Here is an 18,801-nt window from a genome sequence, read left to right as displayed (position 1 = left end):
ATGACAGTCTTGCAAAAGTATTCAATCCCTCCAAATTTTTCACATTTTTTTCCACCTGAGCTTATTTTATGGTTCCTTCAAATCAAACTTAATATACAGTCTTCACAACTCTAAAGTGCTGAAGCTAACAAAAAATGCAGATAAAATGTGAATAGGTTACATTAACAGAGAAAAATCAGATGGCTATCCCCCGCTCCAGTGGGGAAAAATGGCCTTAAAACGATCATTCATTCATTCATTCATTCATTCAACAGAGAAAAATCAGATGATTGTCATTTGCATAAGTATGCAATTCTTTGGCAAATTAACACTAAATCATTCAGGAGAGAAGTATTTGTTTAAGAGGAAACAAAATACTCGTAAGTGTAATTGGTGGTTTAACCTAAAAATTAAACTCCCCCACTTATCGAAGAAGTTTTAACTCCAATCAGGCTGGATTATTTTGGACCCTCTCAAAGCGGGGGGGGGGGGGGGGGGGGGGGGGGGGGGGGTGAGGGGGGTGAAGGGGGTGAGGGGGCATGGTGGGCGATGGGAAATGGCGGATTCAAGTTTCATACACCAAGTCGCGTTTCCTATCCTTCCAGATCCTGTCCTTAACATGAACTAACTGGCTACAAAGAATTCTTTGTGGTTTATATGATGTAACAATTCCAAACTTGGAGGAGGATCTTCTCACTTTCTCAGACATCCCAGCTGCATACGGAATGGTCATTTGTGTCATGTTTTCTTGATCCGTCTCCTGCTGTTGTTCACCGGACCTGATGTCGTTCTTGTTACTTCCCTCTTTCAAAAAAGACCATCCAGGGTAACCACACTTACTCAGAGCACCCCTGATGTTCTCCTTTTCACATAATTTCCCCTCCTGTGTGGTCGGAATAGTGTCTGCCCGATGGAAGAAAAAAAGGTGCATATGACAGATAAATTTATGGATCAATGGGTAGTGTTAATCAAACTGCAAATAGTGGTTGGTTTGTGTGGGTTCCCTGTACACCTCAAAATCCAAGCAGCCTTCACCATTCCTGTGAACCTTGCAATTAAGAAAGGCTAACTGATCATTGTTGTATGGTTCTTGTATGAACTGGATGTTCTCGTCCACACTGTTCATGTAATTAAAGAAGTCTTGCAGTTCACACTTCTTTATAACAAAAGAGTCATTTACATATTTCAGCCATAATGTAGGTTTGGAACGACTGTAATTCCCCAGCACAACACTTTCAAAAACTTTTCCATGTACAAATTAGCAACAATTGGTGAGATGGGGGAAGCCCATAGCACAACCATGATGTAGTAGTCTGAAAAACTGGTCTTTATGTGAATTTGGTTGAGTTCAAGAATAAAGACACCAGATCCGCAATCTGATCCACATGGAGGTTAGTACGTTCCTTAAGAGTGCTGTCCTCATGAAGGCGTTCACGAACTACAGCGACGGCATCCGTTGTCGGTATGGAGGTGAAAAGAGCACTGACATAATAGGATGCAATGGACCCATCCCCCTCCACAAGAAGATCCTTGTCTTCAAAACAAACACTGGAGGGAAGAAGGAGATTGAAGATAGCATGGAAGGTGGTTCTATAGGTGGGGGGAAAAAGAAGAATAAATGAGTGGAGGTGAGCAGTGGTTCTGGATTTAGGCAGTTTCATTAGGAGGGGGTCTCTGCTGGACCACGTACATCCTGCAGATACCTGAGGGGACAAAGCATGGAGAGGGCCTTAACAAGGCACCACCAGGTGTTGAAGGAGGGAGACGTTTCTGTGGAAGAATTCCCAGGCTGAATTAATATCAGTGGCAGTGCATATAGGAGACCAGTCCTGATGTGTTAAAAAAAAAAAGTTTTTAAAAATGATATTACAATTTTTAGCGCGAATGTCGAAGAAGGTCACATGTTACAAAGCATCAATATGCAAGGTCTGCGAATGTTGGGACCACGAATGTCGAGGTCTGACTGTACTGTTAGTCATGTTAATTGCTTTGTGATTTATATTTCAAAATATCATTTTTACTTCATTCACAGCTCAATAACAAGTCAGCTCCATTGAAAGGGCAAACAGAACTTTCCACATGTACACCTGATATGAGTCCCTTCACCTTGATGCGCAAGATTCTTAAAACTGGTAAGAAAAGCTGACGTCCTTATGATGTACATTATAGCATGAAATGTTTGTTTAATTTAGATTTTTTTTTCATGTTTATTCTAAAATATCGTGCTCTCCCATTCCCTTGAGTGTTTCAGGTCATATGTTGACAGATATTGTTGCCTCTTGGAAGGAAAATCCAACTGAAGGCAATCTCAGTTCCTTCCACCAAGCTTGGAACAAGTGTGTGTCTACCCTCAGGAGTGCCAGGAAGCACTATCTCTCCACACTCAAGATTGAACTCTCAAACCTGTCTCCTTCCTCCAAATCCTGGTGGCGTCTGGTCAAATCCGTTTCGGGTATTTCTTCCCCTTCCATCCCCTCCCTTACCTCAAATGGCTACACAGTTGACGCCGCACGTGACAAGGCCGAATGCCTCAACTCTGTGTTTGCCTCAAAATCTTGTCCCAAACCCATCTCTCTCTGTTCCCACCTTACCCAGTCGAACCCAACTGCTCCTGGACTCTGTGTCCTTCTCTCCTGACAAGGTGGACAAGTTTTTGTGAAACCTCGACTCTGATTCTGCAACTGGACCAGACGGCATCAGCCCACGGGTCCTAAAATCCTACTCTGCCGCTCTATATCACCCTCTCTCTGTTATTTTCACCCTCTCTTTTGCTCAAGGTCATCTGCCAGCATCTTGGAAATCAGCCAACATTACCGCTTTCCACAAAAAATGTGCAAAAACAGATCCTTGCAACTTCAGACCAATCAGCCTGCTCCCAATTATCAGCAAAGTCATGGAATCCACCATTGCTTTGGATATCAAATCCTTCCCCTTCTCCAATGGCTTGATCTCCGATCTTCAATTTGGATTCAGACCAGGTCATTCTACTCTGGACATGTTGCTTCTGCTGACTCAACAATGGATGGAGGTCTTCAATGCCAAACAGGAAATCAGAGCCGTCTCCCTTGACATATCACATGCCTTCGATACGGTCTGGCACCCAGGTCTGCTCACCAAACTCTCCTCCTATGGTATCCATGGAAATCTCCTCGCATGGCTTGCGGACTTCCTCTCGTCGTAGTCAACGTGTGGCCCTGAATGGATTTCTCTCATCTCCACCTCCTGTTCTGGCTGGAGTTCCCCAAGGTAGTGTTCTGGGCCCTGTGCTATTTCTGGTCTTCATCAATGATCTCTCTGACTCTGGAAAATCCTCTCTATCTCTTTGCTGATGACTCCACTCTCTGCTGCTCCATTCCTCATCCCTCAGATCGGCAGTCTGCAGCCTCCTCACTCTCTGCAGACCTGGACAAAATCACAGACTGGTCAAACAAGTGGAACATGTCTTTCAATCCTGACAAATCTCACACATCTCACACATCTCACACTCTAACTATGTCTCTCCGAAAAGACCGACTGGACAACCCTCCCATATACTTTCTCAACAATCCTCTTGAAGAAGTTCTGTCACTCAAGCTTTTGGGTCTCACTATCTGCCATAATCTTTCTTGGGAAAACCACGTTTCCAAGCTGGCCTCCAAAGCCAGTCGCCGACTGGGCATCCTCCATCGTGCGAAGTCCTTCCTTGGCACACCTGAGCTCCTCACCACATACAAGGCTTTCATCCGCAGCTCAATGGAATACTGTTCCCTCCTCTGGGCCGGTGCTCCTGCCTCGCACCTAGCTCGGCTGCACGCTGTTGAAACCAAAGCTTTCAGAATCATGGGAATCTCCTGCAATGAAGCTAGCTCAAAGGGCCTTTCACTCACTCACCGCAGGCAGGTTGGTGGTCTTTCTGTCTTCTACCGAATCCTCTCCGGCCTTCTCTCTCCCCAGCTCTCTCTGTGCTCTGTCCCCAAAATATTCCAAAGGTCACACAAGATCTGCCAGCAAGCAACCCTCTTATGGTTAAACTGCCAAAATCTAGGCTCTCTGCTCACCTTCACTCTTTCATTCCCCTTTTCTCCCGCCTCTGGAACAAACTGCCCCACTCCCTTCAATCCCACTCTTCCCTCCAGGTCTTTAAAACAGCTGTTCACCACCATCTCTTATCTTCCCCCATCCAAAACCTTGATCTTTTCTACCCCTGCTAATTTTTACCCCAGATACACTCTTTTGAAATTCCAACCTCTTTCATGGAAGTCCTTGCAGTGTCCATATGTTTTATACCTCTTCTGCCTCCCCCCAAGCCCTCTCCCTCCCACAGTTCTTTCGATGTCCTTGCTCTCAAATGTTGTGTTTGTGTCCTTCCCCCTCTCTCCCCATCTTGTCTACCGCTCCCCTTATTTTTTTGTGTTTTGTGTGTCGGTTTGACTTTTTGTGTGATTAATGTTAGCTCTTTCACGAGCCTCGATCTTGTATACAAAAAAAAGAAGAAAAAAAAAGAAGCTTTCTCTTTGTACAATGTATGATTTGTGATTTGTAATGATATATTTGTATGTTTGATGTCATGGTTGGTTTGCATTTCCAGAATAATATAAAATGGTTCATGGTAAATTTGAAACGATACATAAAGCTTTTTCCTCCACCTCCACCAAGGTGGATGGAGGTTGTTTTCACCCTATCTGTCTGTTTGTCTGTCTGTCCGTTTGTGAACAAAATATCTCAAAAAGTTGTGGACAGATTCGGACGAAATTTGGCAGAGATGTAGTATATGTGACAAGGCCGAAATGTTTAGATTTTGGTGAAGATCCGGATTCCCATCCGACTACTAGAAATTTTCAAGTAATTCTTCACTATTGGGAGATAGGGCCAAAAACGATACATGGCAGGATATCTCAAAAGGTTATGGATGGATTTGGACGAAACTTGTTGGACAGGTTGTGTGTGTGACAAGGAAGAATATTCTATTTTGGTGAAGATCCGGATTCGGATCCAGCTAGTATAATTTTTTAAGTGATTCTCCACCATTGGGGCAGGCAGGCGTAGGTATGCTCTTAGTGGGGGCCATGCATGGGTAATTTTTTCTTTTCATTTCAAATTGATCCAAAAGTTTCGTTTTCAGTACCAATTTGAAGGTGAGGGCCTATAGAACAATTTCGGTTCGAGTGTCAAGCACTCAGATAAAAAATGGGGCTTCTGGGGACGTGGGGGGTTCCTGACCCCCCCCCCCCCCACCGGCCTATACGAAATATGGAAACTGTTATAACTTTCGATTGGATGATCCGATCTGAACAGATGAGGTATGTATGGATTCAGGATCAGGAGTCGCAACTTGTATTTCAAGCATATTGCCCATGGAAGCAATAATTTTGCCAGTATCAGTGCATATCCACAAAAAAAAGACCAAAAGTCATTGGCCCGGTAAGCTGAAACATGTTTAAAAAAAATAAACTGGACAATTATACTCGGACCCAATGATATATTGACATTTTTAGTTATCTTTTAACTGTGCTACAATATGGTGGTGAGTAACTGCTTAGACAATTGTTTGAATAACTCCTTGAGCAATAGTTTTAATAAGAAAGTGGTTAACAAATCGACCATATATACATGTCAGTATTGGAAATTGTTCTGGTCCAGCTACTTCTCGCATTTGCACTTGCACAGACGTGTGCACTTCAACTTTGCCCTCATGCACTTGTACAGAGCGCAGGTACTTGTGCAAGTGCACTTCACATCAAGGTGGAATACATCATTGGCGAGGGGCAGCGAGGTCCAAATGGGAAGCAGCTTGCCGTCCTCTCCCTTCCACCCATGATTAGTGGGGTTGTTGACAGGCATCATGGACCTTTGGGCTGTTGTCCAGATGCTCGCTTGGAAGACACTCCTTTTGAGATGTTGATCCAAAGCATCACTCGTTGGGGGAATTCTCTCCACGTCCCTAGTCTTCTGTGAGAACACCCTCATTTGGACGAGGTCAACGTCATTGTCCTTGTTTGACTCATTAGAGTACAGCCTACAGACAAAGTTCGTTGCCACTTCTTTCAGCCTTGGCGATGTTTGGAATGGAGTGTCGACGATGGTTGCAAATTCCTCCATGAGGGATGGCACTTTGTGCATCAACTTGCAGTAGTATCGCTTACCCTTAAACTTGAAGGAAGACGTGCTGTCTGATCCAGTGAATGCGTGGAAGAGGGCCATGGCTTTGCACGTTGTCGTGCCCAGGTTTGTGGCGATAGTGTTCAGGGAGATCATTCTGGTTGTCTTTCCTGCTTTGAAGGAGATCCAGATTTCTGCGGCCGGATTCAGAGCCTTGATGTGATGGAAATTACTCAGAAGGATTACGACAACATCTGTGTCTCCAGTATGAACCATCCCAAGTGACAATGTTTGGAGGTTGTGGAAGAGATGTACTAGGACACGAGTGTCAGCTTCCTCATGGTTGCATTGATCCATTGGTGGAGTTTCCAACATGGTGGACTTGAACACCTGCAGTGATGTAGACATCCTTGTCATCTGGGAACTGTCGTTCTGTTATCTTTTTTGACAGGAATGAGAACAGTTCCTTCTTGTTATCAACGTTCGCCAGAAGCTTCTGCCAATTTCCTGGGATTTTGGCAGTACCAGATACGCGTTGTCGGGTGCCTATTCCTCGTTTTTCCCTTGTGCATCCTTTGATTGTCATTGCACGATGCTGGTCCCAGACAATGTCTACTCTTGTCGATCTTTTCAAGTCGTGGCAAACTCTTGGGCAGAATACCTTGTCGAAATATGAATCAAAGGTGTTTCCTTGGACAGTTGTACCAGGAAGTGAGTGTATCAGTACTCCACCGTCAATAACAATGAAGTCGTAAACATCTGGCGCAACTAGTTCCTCGTCGACAGAAATGGCGCTACTCATACTGGCTTCCACGATGTGTACCAACAAATCTGACTTGGAACAAGAGTTGAGGGACCCTTCGGATGACAACGCAGGTGGGTATGGGGAAGATTCGTGACGAAAAAAATGAGTTTATATGAGCATATAAACTTGAAAAAATGTTCTTTTGTGTCCGAACATATATGAGGGGGAAAAAAAAACCTTTTTTTTATATGAGTGCTTGACACTCAAACCAAAATTGTTCTATAGGTCCTTACCTTCAAATTGGTACTGAAAACGAAACTTTTGCATGCATTTGAAACGACTGAGTGTCCGAGCACCCCACTACCTCTAGAGTGCCGTTCTAGTTTATTTTTATTTTTATTTTATTTTACATACTTGGTTTATGGCTTGTAATAGAGCTAACACATGCACACACAAGGACATAGTGACGAGACAAACACTTAACAGCCAGTGAGCCTGGGGGAAGTGCTGTCACTAACGTCACTTTCCAGGATACTCTGGGTACCAGCGACGTCATAACAATGGCGCCGCTTTTCTCACCATATTCAATGGGGCATTTCTTCAAGGAATTTCCTCCTCCCCATGGATGTGAACCGATGGGGATTGTCCATGCTCTATCCTTTTCAAGCAAGGAAGCAGCACCTACCATTTTTAAAGTCTTTGGTATAACTTGAACCGGTCCAAACTGGATGATTGCTTTTTTAGGAGACATCATTTCCTTACTGGATGGCCGTTGGCTCCCTATGGGAGCTCATCCGCCCATTGCCAGGTTTTGTTTTTGGTCCTGGCAGGGTGTCACAGTCACCCTCCCGACTCACAAAGCCAGTTTGGGGTGTCTGTTTAGTTGCCGCCAACCCAACCATGCAGTAGGTATCACTGGGCAGTTATGTTACCAGTATGTTATGGTATGTCAAACAGGTATGTTACCAGTGGCAGTCCCAAAAGACTGACCTGACGAAAATTAATCCATTTATAAGCCAAGAGCTTTGGTATGCAGATCGAGTATTTCAGCAGTGCTGCATAAAACCTATTGGACCTCCACTAATTGTGAGATTTTATGCTTATTTTGCCTAAAAATTGGTCTATGCCCACATTATATTTGTTAATTCAAGAAACGTTAGAGAAGAAATATTTGCCAGGGTTGAGTTTTAAAACAAGGCAAAGACAGTCAACAGACTGAAAGTGTTGTGCGTTTTGTGTAGCATTACTGTTGGCACATTATCCACTCTGGAAGTAGACCTGGTGTCGTACTCTATGTATGTTCTATACTGTTGTACTGATGTGACTTTACCAGGTATATAAATAACACAATATGTATATTTTTTTAATTTCAGGTCCAATCAAGTCACCTGCTGTGTTTCGAAAATCGCCAATGTTGTCAATTGGGCAACAACAACCCAGGATTCCCTCTTCCACAAAGACTTCTCGTCGCTCGGACAGAAAGTAATAGCAGAATAGTTGATGGTCATTGATGCATTAAATTTTGTGACTCGATCGGTATTTGCCATCCCGACCAGGTTGGAAATGATCTCCACAGGCTAGCCAAGCAGTAAGGAGGCTATCGAGGAACCGGAACAAAAACGTCTATTAAAAACAGTGTTTGAATTACCATTAATAATTGGATGCCTATTTATCTAACTTCACACTTGTTCCAACCACATGCATATTCAATTCATATATGTAGGAGGGCGATCTCGTGTACCACAGAGAAATGTGCATAAATTACCAAACTGTATTAATGAGGATGGGAATGATTTGTGGTGGCAGAGAAGACATGAGCTTATTCATAAAACAAAAACGACGTAACCTAACTTGGCAATACATCTTATTCACACAGACACACATGAGTACAAAGATAGACAAGGGAGAGGGAAAAATGATAAATGGCATACTGGGCTGGGGGAAACCTCTCGTGTTCCCGGAACTCTCAGCCTGGCGTAGTGGTCCCGGCCTGCTCATTTGTTAGATGTTGTGTACAAAATGGATCAGGTTTGTTTCTCTGGCTGCAGCTTGAACTCTCACCACGCCGTTATTTTCTGAGCACCATGACGCTATTGGTGCAGCACTGAGCGATGACCCTTACTCTCCCTTCACGCCATCGATATTCTCTCATCAATTCTTTAGAACGTTCCTTCACCACTTGTTCTGAGAACTCTGCGTCTCATTGGCTCAGACATGCGCAAATCGAGCAATTACTGCAGGAAGAGCCGAGTGACGTCATACAGCCACCCCCATTGTGCAGCATGAAAACTGTTGGTCATAATCTTCCCAGACAAATGGTCTGAGTTCAAAAACCATTATTCAATAACAAGCACAAATCAGTCAATTAATGTGTGACTGGTCACGTGACATCCTGCACATAACGTGTGGAACGAGTCGGTTCAATAAAGAACAATTTCACACAGGAATGAACGTTTCACATGGAGTTGATTCAAGAAGCGATGGCACATTTAATCGTGAAATAACAGAGGGATTAAAGGCCGAAGTACTATCTAGACCCTCTATTTGGTGATGGCATTCGGTTAATTGAATGAGATTGCAAATCTAAACACACATTCGGAGATAGCTGTGTAATTTGAACAAGTCCACTCTGATATATTAAATTGATGTAGCATCAATTTAACTGGGGGTTTTTGTTTTCAGTTATCTGGTTACCAGTCGTATTCCTATTGTCCATTGGTTTTGGCTCGCCCAGATATACACAAAGAATTAAGTTAAGCACCCCCCCCGTTTTTTTACAACCTCGCACATTACAAGTTTGTTGTCGTCAAAACAGTGTAATATACCCATGATATTGCTATATTTTCTGGAGAGGTGATATTATGGTCACATAAAAACATAACAATCATGCCGTTTTCAATATTTTATTCTGAATAATTTAAGGTGAAATTTTTTGGGAATTTTAGGCATATTTTCACCTCAATTTAAGTATGGAGCTATAGGTCCATCACGGACAGTGTGGATGACGTTTATGTTTTCTAACGTACAGTCATTGTTCTGAGAAGACCTCTAGCGATCTTTGCGTCAATCCCATCTTCATGGATGACAACGCCAGGCCTCACCGTGCGAGACGCGTCCGAGCCTTGCTGGAGCAAGGTGCTGTGACAACCATCCCCTGGCCTGCGTACAGTCCTGACCTGAACCCCCTCGAGCACGTTTGGGACATGTTGGGACGACAAATTGCGAAGATGGTCCCTCCAATAGCCAATCTGGATGAATTGGAACGTGCATTACATCGGGAATGGAACAACCTGCCACAGCAACGCATACGACGGCTTACAGGGTCTATGAGACGTAGGGTTGAGTCAGTGATCCGATCACGTGGGTCCTACACACGTTATTGACGCAAAGATCGCTAGAGGTCTTCTCAGAACAATGACTGTACGTTAGAAAACATAAACGTCATCCACACTGTCCGTGATGGACCTATAGCTCCATACTTAAATTGAGGTGAAAATATGCCTAAAATTCCCAAAAAATTTCACCTTAAATTATTCAGAATAAAATATTGAAAACGGCATGATTGTTATGTTTTTATGTGACCATAATATCACTTCTCCAGAAAATATAGCAATATCATGGGTATATTACACTGTTTTGACGACAACAAACTTGTAATGTGCGAGGTTGTAAAAAAACGGGGGGGGGGTGCTTAACTTAATTCTTTGTGTATACATTGCAGTTGTTTTTTTATTGTGACTGATGTATTGTTTGAATTCCGTTTTCTGTCTAATCCATTGGCTTCTCTTGACATCTGTTGTTACATCGAACAAGCATCTTTCCATGCATGTCTGTTGATATCGTGATCGATTTTTGTTCATATTTCCTTGTAAGACATCACATTTCACTCGTTTTATGTGCCATTTGGAAACTTTCATTTCCAGACTCAGTTAGTTTGCTTTGCATTGCTTTTTGTCATATACTAATGGCTCTTACCCAGAAAGGTGTGAACCGTCTCGCAACCTCTTCAAAGTGATCCGCATCAATTTTTGAGTTTGTCAAAGTAAATGTTATCGCTGCTTCCTTCAACTGTGCGATAATCTATTTGAATTTCTTGCATAGTGGGTTGAACGTAATTTTTATATTCATCATATTCATGTTTAGTTTGATCTTTCATCTCCAAATTGATCTCTTCCATCATTGTTTTCAGTTCTTCAGCATTGTTTGAAATTAAAATTGCTGCCTGTGAATAGTACATTGTTCAGTCTTTCTCTACCAGTTCCAGTTCACTGAGTTGAGTACCAGTTCACTGGTAATTCCCTGTTTGTCGTTGAAGGCGGCAAAAAGGGTTGGCGTCAGGAAGGGCATCCGGCCGTAAAACATTGCTTCAAAATAGGGACCAAAAAAACAACAACTACCACGGTCCCCGAAAAGGCCAACCCCCACTTTGCGGGGAACAATGGCCTCTAAACGGTGGTTTCAGTCTTTCTCTACCAATATTTGTTCCTTTATTTTCTCATATTTCTCCTTTATTTTCTCAAATTAATCTTGTGCTATTACATTATTTTACAAGGAAACTAATCGCCAAACGTGCACTCTATTTGGGATTCAACATAGGATCTCAGCATCATGGGTGAAGGGCTAAGATGGGAACTCAACACAATTTTGTATCGTATTTTGCATTTGGAGTTTTCATATTACATTTATGTTTTGATGAATTTATGTTCTATTTGAAACTTTTATTTTTGCCTTATATAATTTCATGCTGGTAGTCCTTTCTTTGTTATTAGGTTTCCTCTGCATTTAAATGCAGAGGAATACCTATTGTTTTTCCTAGAGTTTATTATTATTCTTCCACCTGATTTTTCACCTCCGAAAACTTTAAAAATTAATGTTCTCAGCAACTGTTGGTCCGATTGGCACACAATTTTCACCAAGCGATTGGCTAGACATGTAGAATTTTTTTTACTGCTAATTATGACATCATAGCTCACATGGTATGGGCACCATCTTGGAAAATACCTTCAACTTTGGCCATCTGTATCTCTGAAACGTCTCAATGGAAAAAATTGAGTCATGGCTCATTCTAAAGAACTCTGCAATGGACCAAAATGTTTATTTAGGATATTAAAAGTGACATGGGCATTGAGGAAGTTAGGAGTGGAGGAATGGTTGATCAGAGTAGTGATAGCAATGTACAAAAGAGCGCGCACAGCTGTAAGGACGGGAACAGTGGTGAGTTTGAGGTGAAGGTGGGAGTGCATCAGGGGTCGGTACTAAGTCCACTACTATTTGTAGCTGTGATGGAGGTGCTGGCTCGGAACGTAAAGGAGGGTTTACCGTGGGAGTTGTTGTATGCAGATGATCTGGTGTTGATTGCAGAAAGTATGGATGGACTGAAGGAGAAGATGAACAAGTGGAAGGAAGGTATGGAGACAAAAGGTCTGAAGGTGAATATCAGAAAAACTAAGGTTATGGGAAGTGGTAAAGCATGTGGTGAGGTGGAAAGAACTGGGAAGTGGCCATGTGCTGTGTGCAGGAAGGGTGTCGGAGTGAATTCCATTCAATGTACAATGTGCGCTGAGTGGGTTCATCAAAAATGTAGTGGTTTGAGAGGGTCATTAACCAGTGTGGCAGATGGCAGACATTCAAGTGTAAGGTGTGCACAGAGGAAGCTGCAGATGGGAATGTTGAGTTGGATCTTGGAGACTGCGTGAAGCTGGAAAGTGTGAAAACATTTTGTTACCTAGGAGACATGCTGAATGGAGAAGGTGGATCAGACTTGGCAACGGTTGCTAGAGTGAGATATGCATGGAAGAAGTTTCGGGAACTGAGTGGCGTGCTGACGAGGAGGGGAGTGTCGTTGAATCTGAAGGGAAAAGGTGTATGCTGCATGTGTGAGAAGTGTTATGATTTATGGGAGCGAGACATGGGTAATGAACGTAGAGCAGTAACGAAGGCTGCAAAGGGTGGAAATGCGAATAGTTCGGTGGAGTATCGTTGAGAGAGAGAGGAAGACAAATGATGAATTGCGAAAGATGATGGGAATAGAGCCTGTGATTGATGCTGTGAAGAGGAACAGGTTGAGATGGTTTGGTCATGTGTTGAGGAAGGATGAAAGTGACTGGTTGAGAAGAGTGATGGAAATGAATGTAGAAGGAAGTAGAGGATGGGGAAGACCGAGAAAGACTTGGCTAAAGATGGTGGAAGAAGAAATGCGGGCAAGGGGGTTAACAAGGGGAAATGCAGAAAATAGGGCAAGATGGAGATTGTCATGAAGATTGTCATGGGGACCGCAAGGCTAACCCCCGCTCTTGCAGGGAAAATGGCCTTAAAATGCCTGGTTGTTGTTGTTGTTGTTATATTAAAAGTGCTAACGTTGTGAAGTTAGAATTTGACAAATAGACCCCTGGATGCCACGAATATGACATTATTTTACATGACCTTGGTGAAAAAAAAATTCAGAATGCAAAAATTTTTGACGTCATGCGTCACATGGTTTTCCCGCCATGTTGTTTTCGTGAAAAAAAACTAAAACCCCTTTTTCTCCGCAACGGCTGAACAGATCGAGCCCAAACTTTGCATGCAGAATCACATACACATGACAAACAAAAAGATCAGAGATCATGACGTCATGCATCACATGGTTTCAGAGTTATGACGTTTTAAAGCATAAACCTACATCCTTAATTTTTGAAGATATCGAGTGGAAACTTTACGCAAATGTTCCCCATGTGGGGAAGTTAAAACGTTACTTGGTAAGTTTCGATAAGTCACATGGTTTGGCCGCTATAAATAATTGAACGAAAATCTTAAAAAGCTTCTATCTCTTGTACCGCTGCATTGATCGACTTGAAATTTTAATGTAATGTAGCTCTCATCAAGCGGAATAAGTGTTTAAAATTTCAACATGATTGGTTGTATGGTCTGGAAGCTAGAAGTCGTTATTGTTGAAAGAAGAAGAAACGCAACACTTTTTTTTCTCTTCGGCCATGTAACTGATTGTGGCACTGCTATTTTTCGGATTTATTTCCTTTAAAAGTCATTTTCTCTGCAATAATTGGACCGATTGACACGAAATTTTCACCATAGGAGCGCCTCGGCCTGTAGAATATTTAAATGGTAATTATGACGTCACAGGTCACGTGGTATGGGCCCATCTTGGAAAAACCAAGCAACTTTGCACCCCTGTCTCCAAAAGTGCTGCACAGAAAAAATTGAAACATGTCTCATTGCAAAGAACTCTCCATGCAGAATAACATATGCGAATGATGATGTCATAGGTGCCTCCATTATGACGTCATAATTCGACAAGTAAAAAAAATTCATCCGATCAGGATGAAATGTCTTGAGCATCATCTCGGTATAAATTGATGCAGGGAAAAAATTATGACGTCGTAGGTCACGTGGTTTGGCTGCCAAGTGGAAAGCCTGAAAAACCACTAAAAACCCATTTTCTCTGAAACAACTGAACAGATCGAGGCCAAACTTTGCATGCAGAATCGCATACCCATGGCAAATAAAGTTCAACGAGCATGACGTCATAAGTCGCATGGTTTAGGAGCTATGACGTTTTGAAGCATAAACCTTTAAAACTTAGCTCCTCCCTCAATTTTCATCATACCGAATGGAAACTTCACAATTATGTTCTCAATGTCGGCATGCTAAAATGCCCTTTTGGAATTTGTGATAGCTCACATTGAATGGCAGCGATTAATAATTGAAGGAAAATATTTAAAAAAAATTATATCTCTTGAACCGCTTCATTGATAGACGTGAAACTTTATAACAAAGTAGAAGTCATTAAGTGGAACAGGTGTGAAAAATGAAGAAGAAGAAACTCTGCATGAGCTTCTGTCATGGATTCTGGCAGTGTGATTTTTCAGGCTTATTTTCTTTAAAAACCATTTTCTCTGCAATGGTTTAACCGATGGACAGGACATTTTCACCAAAGCAGCACTTTGGCGTCCCGTCTATCGGCATTAGTTGATGGACGTTAAGCTGGCCGTTCTGTCTTTCGGCATTAGTTGATGGACGTTAAGCTGGCCGTCCCTTCTGTCAGCATTAGTTGATGGACGTTAAGCTGGCCGTCCCATCTGTCGGCATTAGTTTCATCAGGATGCAATTTATTGAGCATCATCTCGGGATAAATTGATGGAGAAAAAATATATATAATGTGAAAGCCGGGTTGTATCAAAAGCGGGGTTGTATGAAAGCTGGAAGGCGGAGGAAACCGGTCATCACTGCCAGCAGTTATAAAGTGGCAGTTGTAGTTTTTAATTAAAATACAATGACAACATTTCTAGCTTGCATTTCCTGAATGCAGGTCCTTGACGAGGTTTAATATGCAGCATGAGGTGAATGAAGACAAGGTACTGCAACCACTTAAACGCTGGAATCGTGTGAGCTGCGTTGACCCACAGGCTTTCACTAAAGGCATGAGGAAAAAACTTCTGGAAACAATTGGTATGTATGTATGTGTGAAAAGTTATCTTACTTGGCTGCTCTTGTGCTTGTATCATATAAATATTTTTATATTTCTCAATGGCAGTTGAATTTTTTAAACTGACATATGATGCTTTGCCATGCTGATGCAACCACGACGACTACGAGTAATACTACAACAGGGTTATACGTTAACCATATATATATATATATATATATATATATATATATATATATATATATATATATATATATACACCTCAACCCTGCTATTCGTGGGGGATACGTTCCTGGAAAGTACAGCAAATTGTAAAATCGTGAATGGCGGGGGCATTGCTTCAATGGAAAATGGGGGTATTGGTTCCAGAATCGTGAAAATCTGTGAATGTTGAAGCAAATCCCATGGATGTCGATGAAAATCTGCGAATGAATGCTGTGACATTGTTTCAATGGGGAAAAGGGAGACGGCTAATTGCACAAATAGATACTGTGGAGTGTTTTCATTCTGTACAGTAACTCGCAGGGATGACGTGTTATGCAGCTGGTAGAATATCCCGTGAAGCAATGTTTACCATCTGTGGGATATCCCGTGAAGCAATGTTTACCGTCTGTGGGATATTTCAGAGAGTATTCAGACCCCTTCACTTTTTCACATTTTGTTATGTTGCAGCCGTATGCTGAAATCGTTTAAATTCATTTTCCCCCCTCATCAATCTACACTCAATACCCCATAATGACAAAGAGAAAACATGATTTTAGAAAGTTTTGCAAATTTCTTAAAAAGAAAAAACTGAAATATCACATTGACGTAAGTATTCATACCCTTTGCTATGACACTTGAAATTTAGCTCAGGTGCCTCCCATTTCTCTTGATCATCTGAGATGTTTCTACACCTTGATTGGAGTCCACCTGTGGTAAATTCAATTGATTGGATATGATTTGGAAAGGCACACACCTGTCTATATAAGGTCTCGCAGCTGACAATGCATATCAGAGCAAAAACCAAGCCATGAGGTCGAAGGAACTGCCTGCAGAGCTCAGAGAAAGGATTGTGTCGAGGCACAGATCTGGGGAAGCCTACAAAAAAAATCTCTGCTGCATTGAAGGTTCCCAAGAGCACAGTGGCCTCCATAATTCTTAAATGGACGAAGTTTGGAACAACCAGGACTCTTCCTAGAGCTGGCCGCCCTGCAAAACTGAGCAATCGGGGGAGAAGGGCCTTGGTAAGAGAGGTGACCAAGAACCTGATGGTCACTGTTGTAAAAAACAGAGTTACAACATTGGCTCAGTTCGTGAGTTTAATCGAAATAAATCCTGAGCAATACCTGTGAAGAAAACCAGCGAACATCATATCAATATTCAGCATTCATCTGGATCAGTAATGGGTTTACAAACGAGCACAAGCAAGCCTCGAACAAAGTGATTGTACGTACCATCTGTTTAAGCACCTACGTATTCATACAGTAAATGTCACAGGAATGATCATTGCGCTGGATGTCAGAATTCTTATAACTGCCGCGCAGTGGACAGAAGTTGCATGTCACCTGGGTTCAGACTTAGACAATTTCACGACATTCTCCTCGGCGTCAAAACTACACTACCCCTAGTGGTGAGAAGCAAGCTATATAGCTGTATAGAAAACTTCAGTTAGCAGATGGTTACATGAAGCAGCGATTCATGTCAATCCCAGCCGTAGTGATCGGGACGGCGAATTTCTCTTCCAGCGCGAGTTCGATATGCGTCAGGAGCTTCAGCCGCGAGTCCCAATTCCCCCACGTCGGGATAAACGCCTATCTCGGGTGACGGCGGCGGCGCCTCAATGCTGATTAGGTCGTGCGTGTGCAGGGGCGAGGTTGACGGTGAATTCCCACATCAACGGATTCCCCGGGCTGAGTTCCGGCCGAACGGTATCCGAGCAAGATGACGCACGAAACTGTAGACTCGCGTCCGTTTGGCAGCAGCACTCGAGCGGGCTCAGGATTGGCTTGGAGGATATGAACCTTGTCGACAAGCGGGTCATATTTACTTTGGCGAACCGCGCGTTTGAGGAAAGCCGGTCCGGGCTCAGCGAGCCAGCCCGGCAAAGGTCGGCCACCTCCTGAACGGCGCGCATAACGAAACAGACGGTCGTGAGGGGTTTGATTGGTAGCGGTGCACAATAAAGTCCTGATCGAGCTTACCATCCCGTGTACCATCCAGGTCCATCGGTCCAGTCCTAGTCCGCGGGACTTAAGGCCCAGAGTAATGGCCTTCCATATAATGCCATTAAATCTTTCCACCTGACAGTTCGCCTGTGGCCTGTACGGAGTAGTATAGCTAGAAGCTATGTTTTGCTGGAGCAAAAAGGTTCTCACATCCTGGGACAGAAACAGCACCTCGATCGGTGTGCACATAGGCCGGATTCCCGAACATGGAAAACAAAATCTGCAGACACTGGATAACCGTCACAACGGACATATCACTGCACGGGAAAGCAAAAGGGAATCTGGAGAACTCGTCAACTATCGTGAGAAGATAGCGAGAGCTAACCGAAGCCGGTAGGCTAGGGCTAGCAGGTAGACACAAAGCCGGTAGAGGCCCTTTGAAGTCTATTGCCAATCTCTCCCACGGCCGAGTAGCTTGGATCAGCGTACCCATCCGGGGGTTGTAGAAACGAGGTTTGAGTTCAGCACAAACGGAACAAGTGCGACATAGCTGACTAATGTCCTCACTAGAGTAGGGCAAAAATGTGACTGTGCACATAATGAGCTAAACGCGTCACACCGGGATGGCACAACGTTTCATGAAGAACACGCAGATCCTCAAAGGAAGTGAGACTTGCACACACCGCTGGTCATGATAATGCATCCGCTGCGAGATTATCCTGCCCTGGGCGATACCTGATGGTGTAGCAATAATCTGCTAATTCTATCCTCCATCGAGTGATTTTCTCCTTCTTAATGCGCTGGGCATGGCGTGTGTCGTACATGAAAGCGACACTTTGCTGATCAGTAATGACCTCAAAACGTTTGCCAAGCAAATATGGCCTCCAACGCCTAATAGACTCAACTATGACGTACGCTTCCTTTTCGACAGACAAGTGTCGTTTCTCTGCGGAGGAGAGAGTCCTTGAAAAGAAGGCCACAGGTTGCCCCCCTTGAGAGAGCGTGGCAGCTATCATGTGGTCCGATGCATCGCTTTCCAAGACAAAGGGCTTGCTTTCATCGATAGATGACACAGCGGCGCCAGCTATGTCTGACTTCAGGCCATGGGAAGCGACCTTGTCGGCATGACACATGGGGAACACTTTGCAATCTACAAGAGGACGAAGCTTCTCAGAAAAATTTTGGACCCACTTTGAATAATGTGCGAATAGCCCGAGAGCATGCTTCAAAGAAGCATGATCATATGGCGGGGCCATGTCGAGCAAGGGTCGCAGTCGTTCTTTGTCTGGAGTGATAGTGCCTTGGGTCACGGTGTATCCCAGGAGATCTATCGTTCAAGCGGAATAGTGACATTTAGCCTCGTTTCAGAGTCAGGCGGTACTTGCGCGCAACCTTGAGGAAGCGCTGCAGATGAGCATCATGATGAGCTT

At 43.3% G+C, this 18,801-nt stretch overlaps 1 protein-coding gene across 2 annotated transcripts in view; it reads left to right on the top strand.

Moving 5' to 3' along the window:
* Positions 1 to 18,801, top strand: part of LOC137435295 (uncharacterized) — a 92,720-nt gene that overhangs the window by 31,311 nt on the left and 42,608 nt on the right. For both annotated transcript variants that reach the window (XM_078784451.1, XM_078784449.1), the window contains exons 5-7: positions 2,012 to 2,111; positions 8,176 to 8,284; positions 15,108 to 15,247. In XM_078784451.1, coding sequence (XP_078640577.1) covers positions 2,012 to 2,111; positions 8,176 to 8,284; positions 15,108 to 15,247 — 349 coding nt within the window. The remainder of the gene's footprint in view (positions 1 to 2,011; positions 2,112 to 8,175; positions 8,285 to 15,107; positions 15,248 to 18,801) is intronic.

This window comes from Myxine glutinosa, chromosome 9 (genome assembly GCF_964187855.1).
Source record: "Myxine glutinosa chromosome 9, kmMyxGlut1.1, whole genome shotgun sequence".
Taxonomy (NCBI): domain Eukaryota; kingdom Metazoa; phylum Chordata; class Myxini; order Myxiniformes; family Myxinidae; genus Myxine; species Myxine glutinosa.
This window is presented reverse-complemented; position numbering and strand designations above follow the sequence as displayed.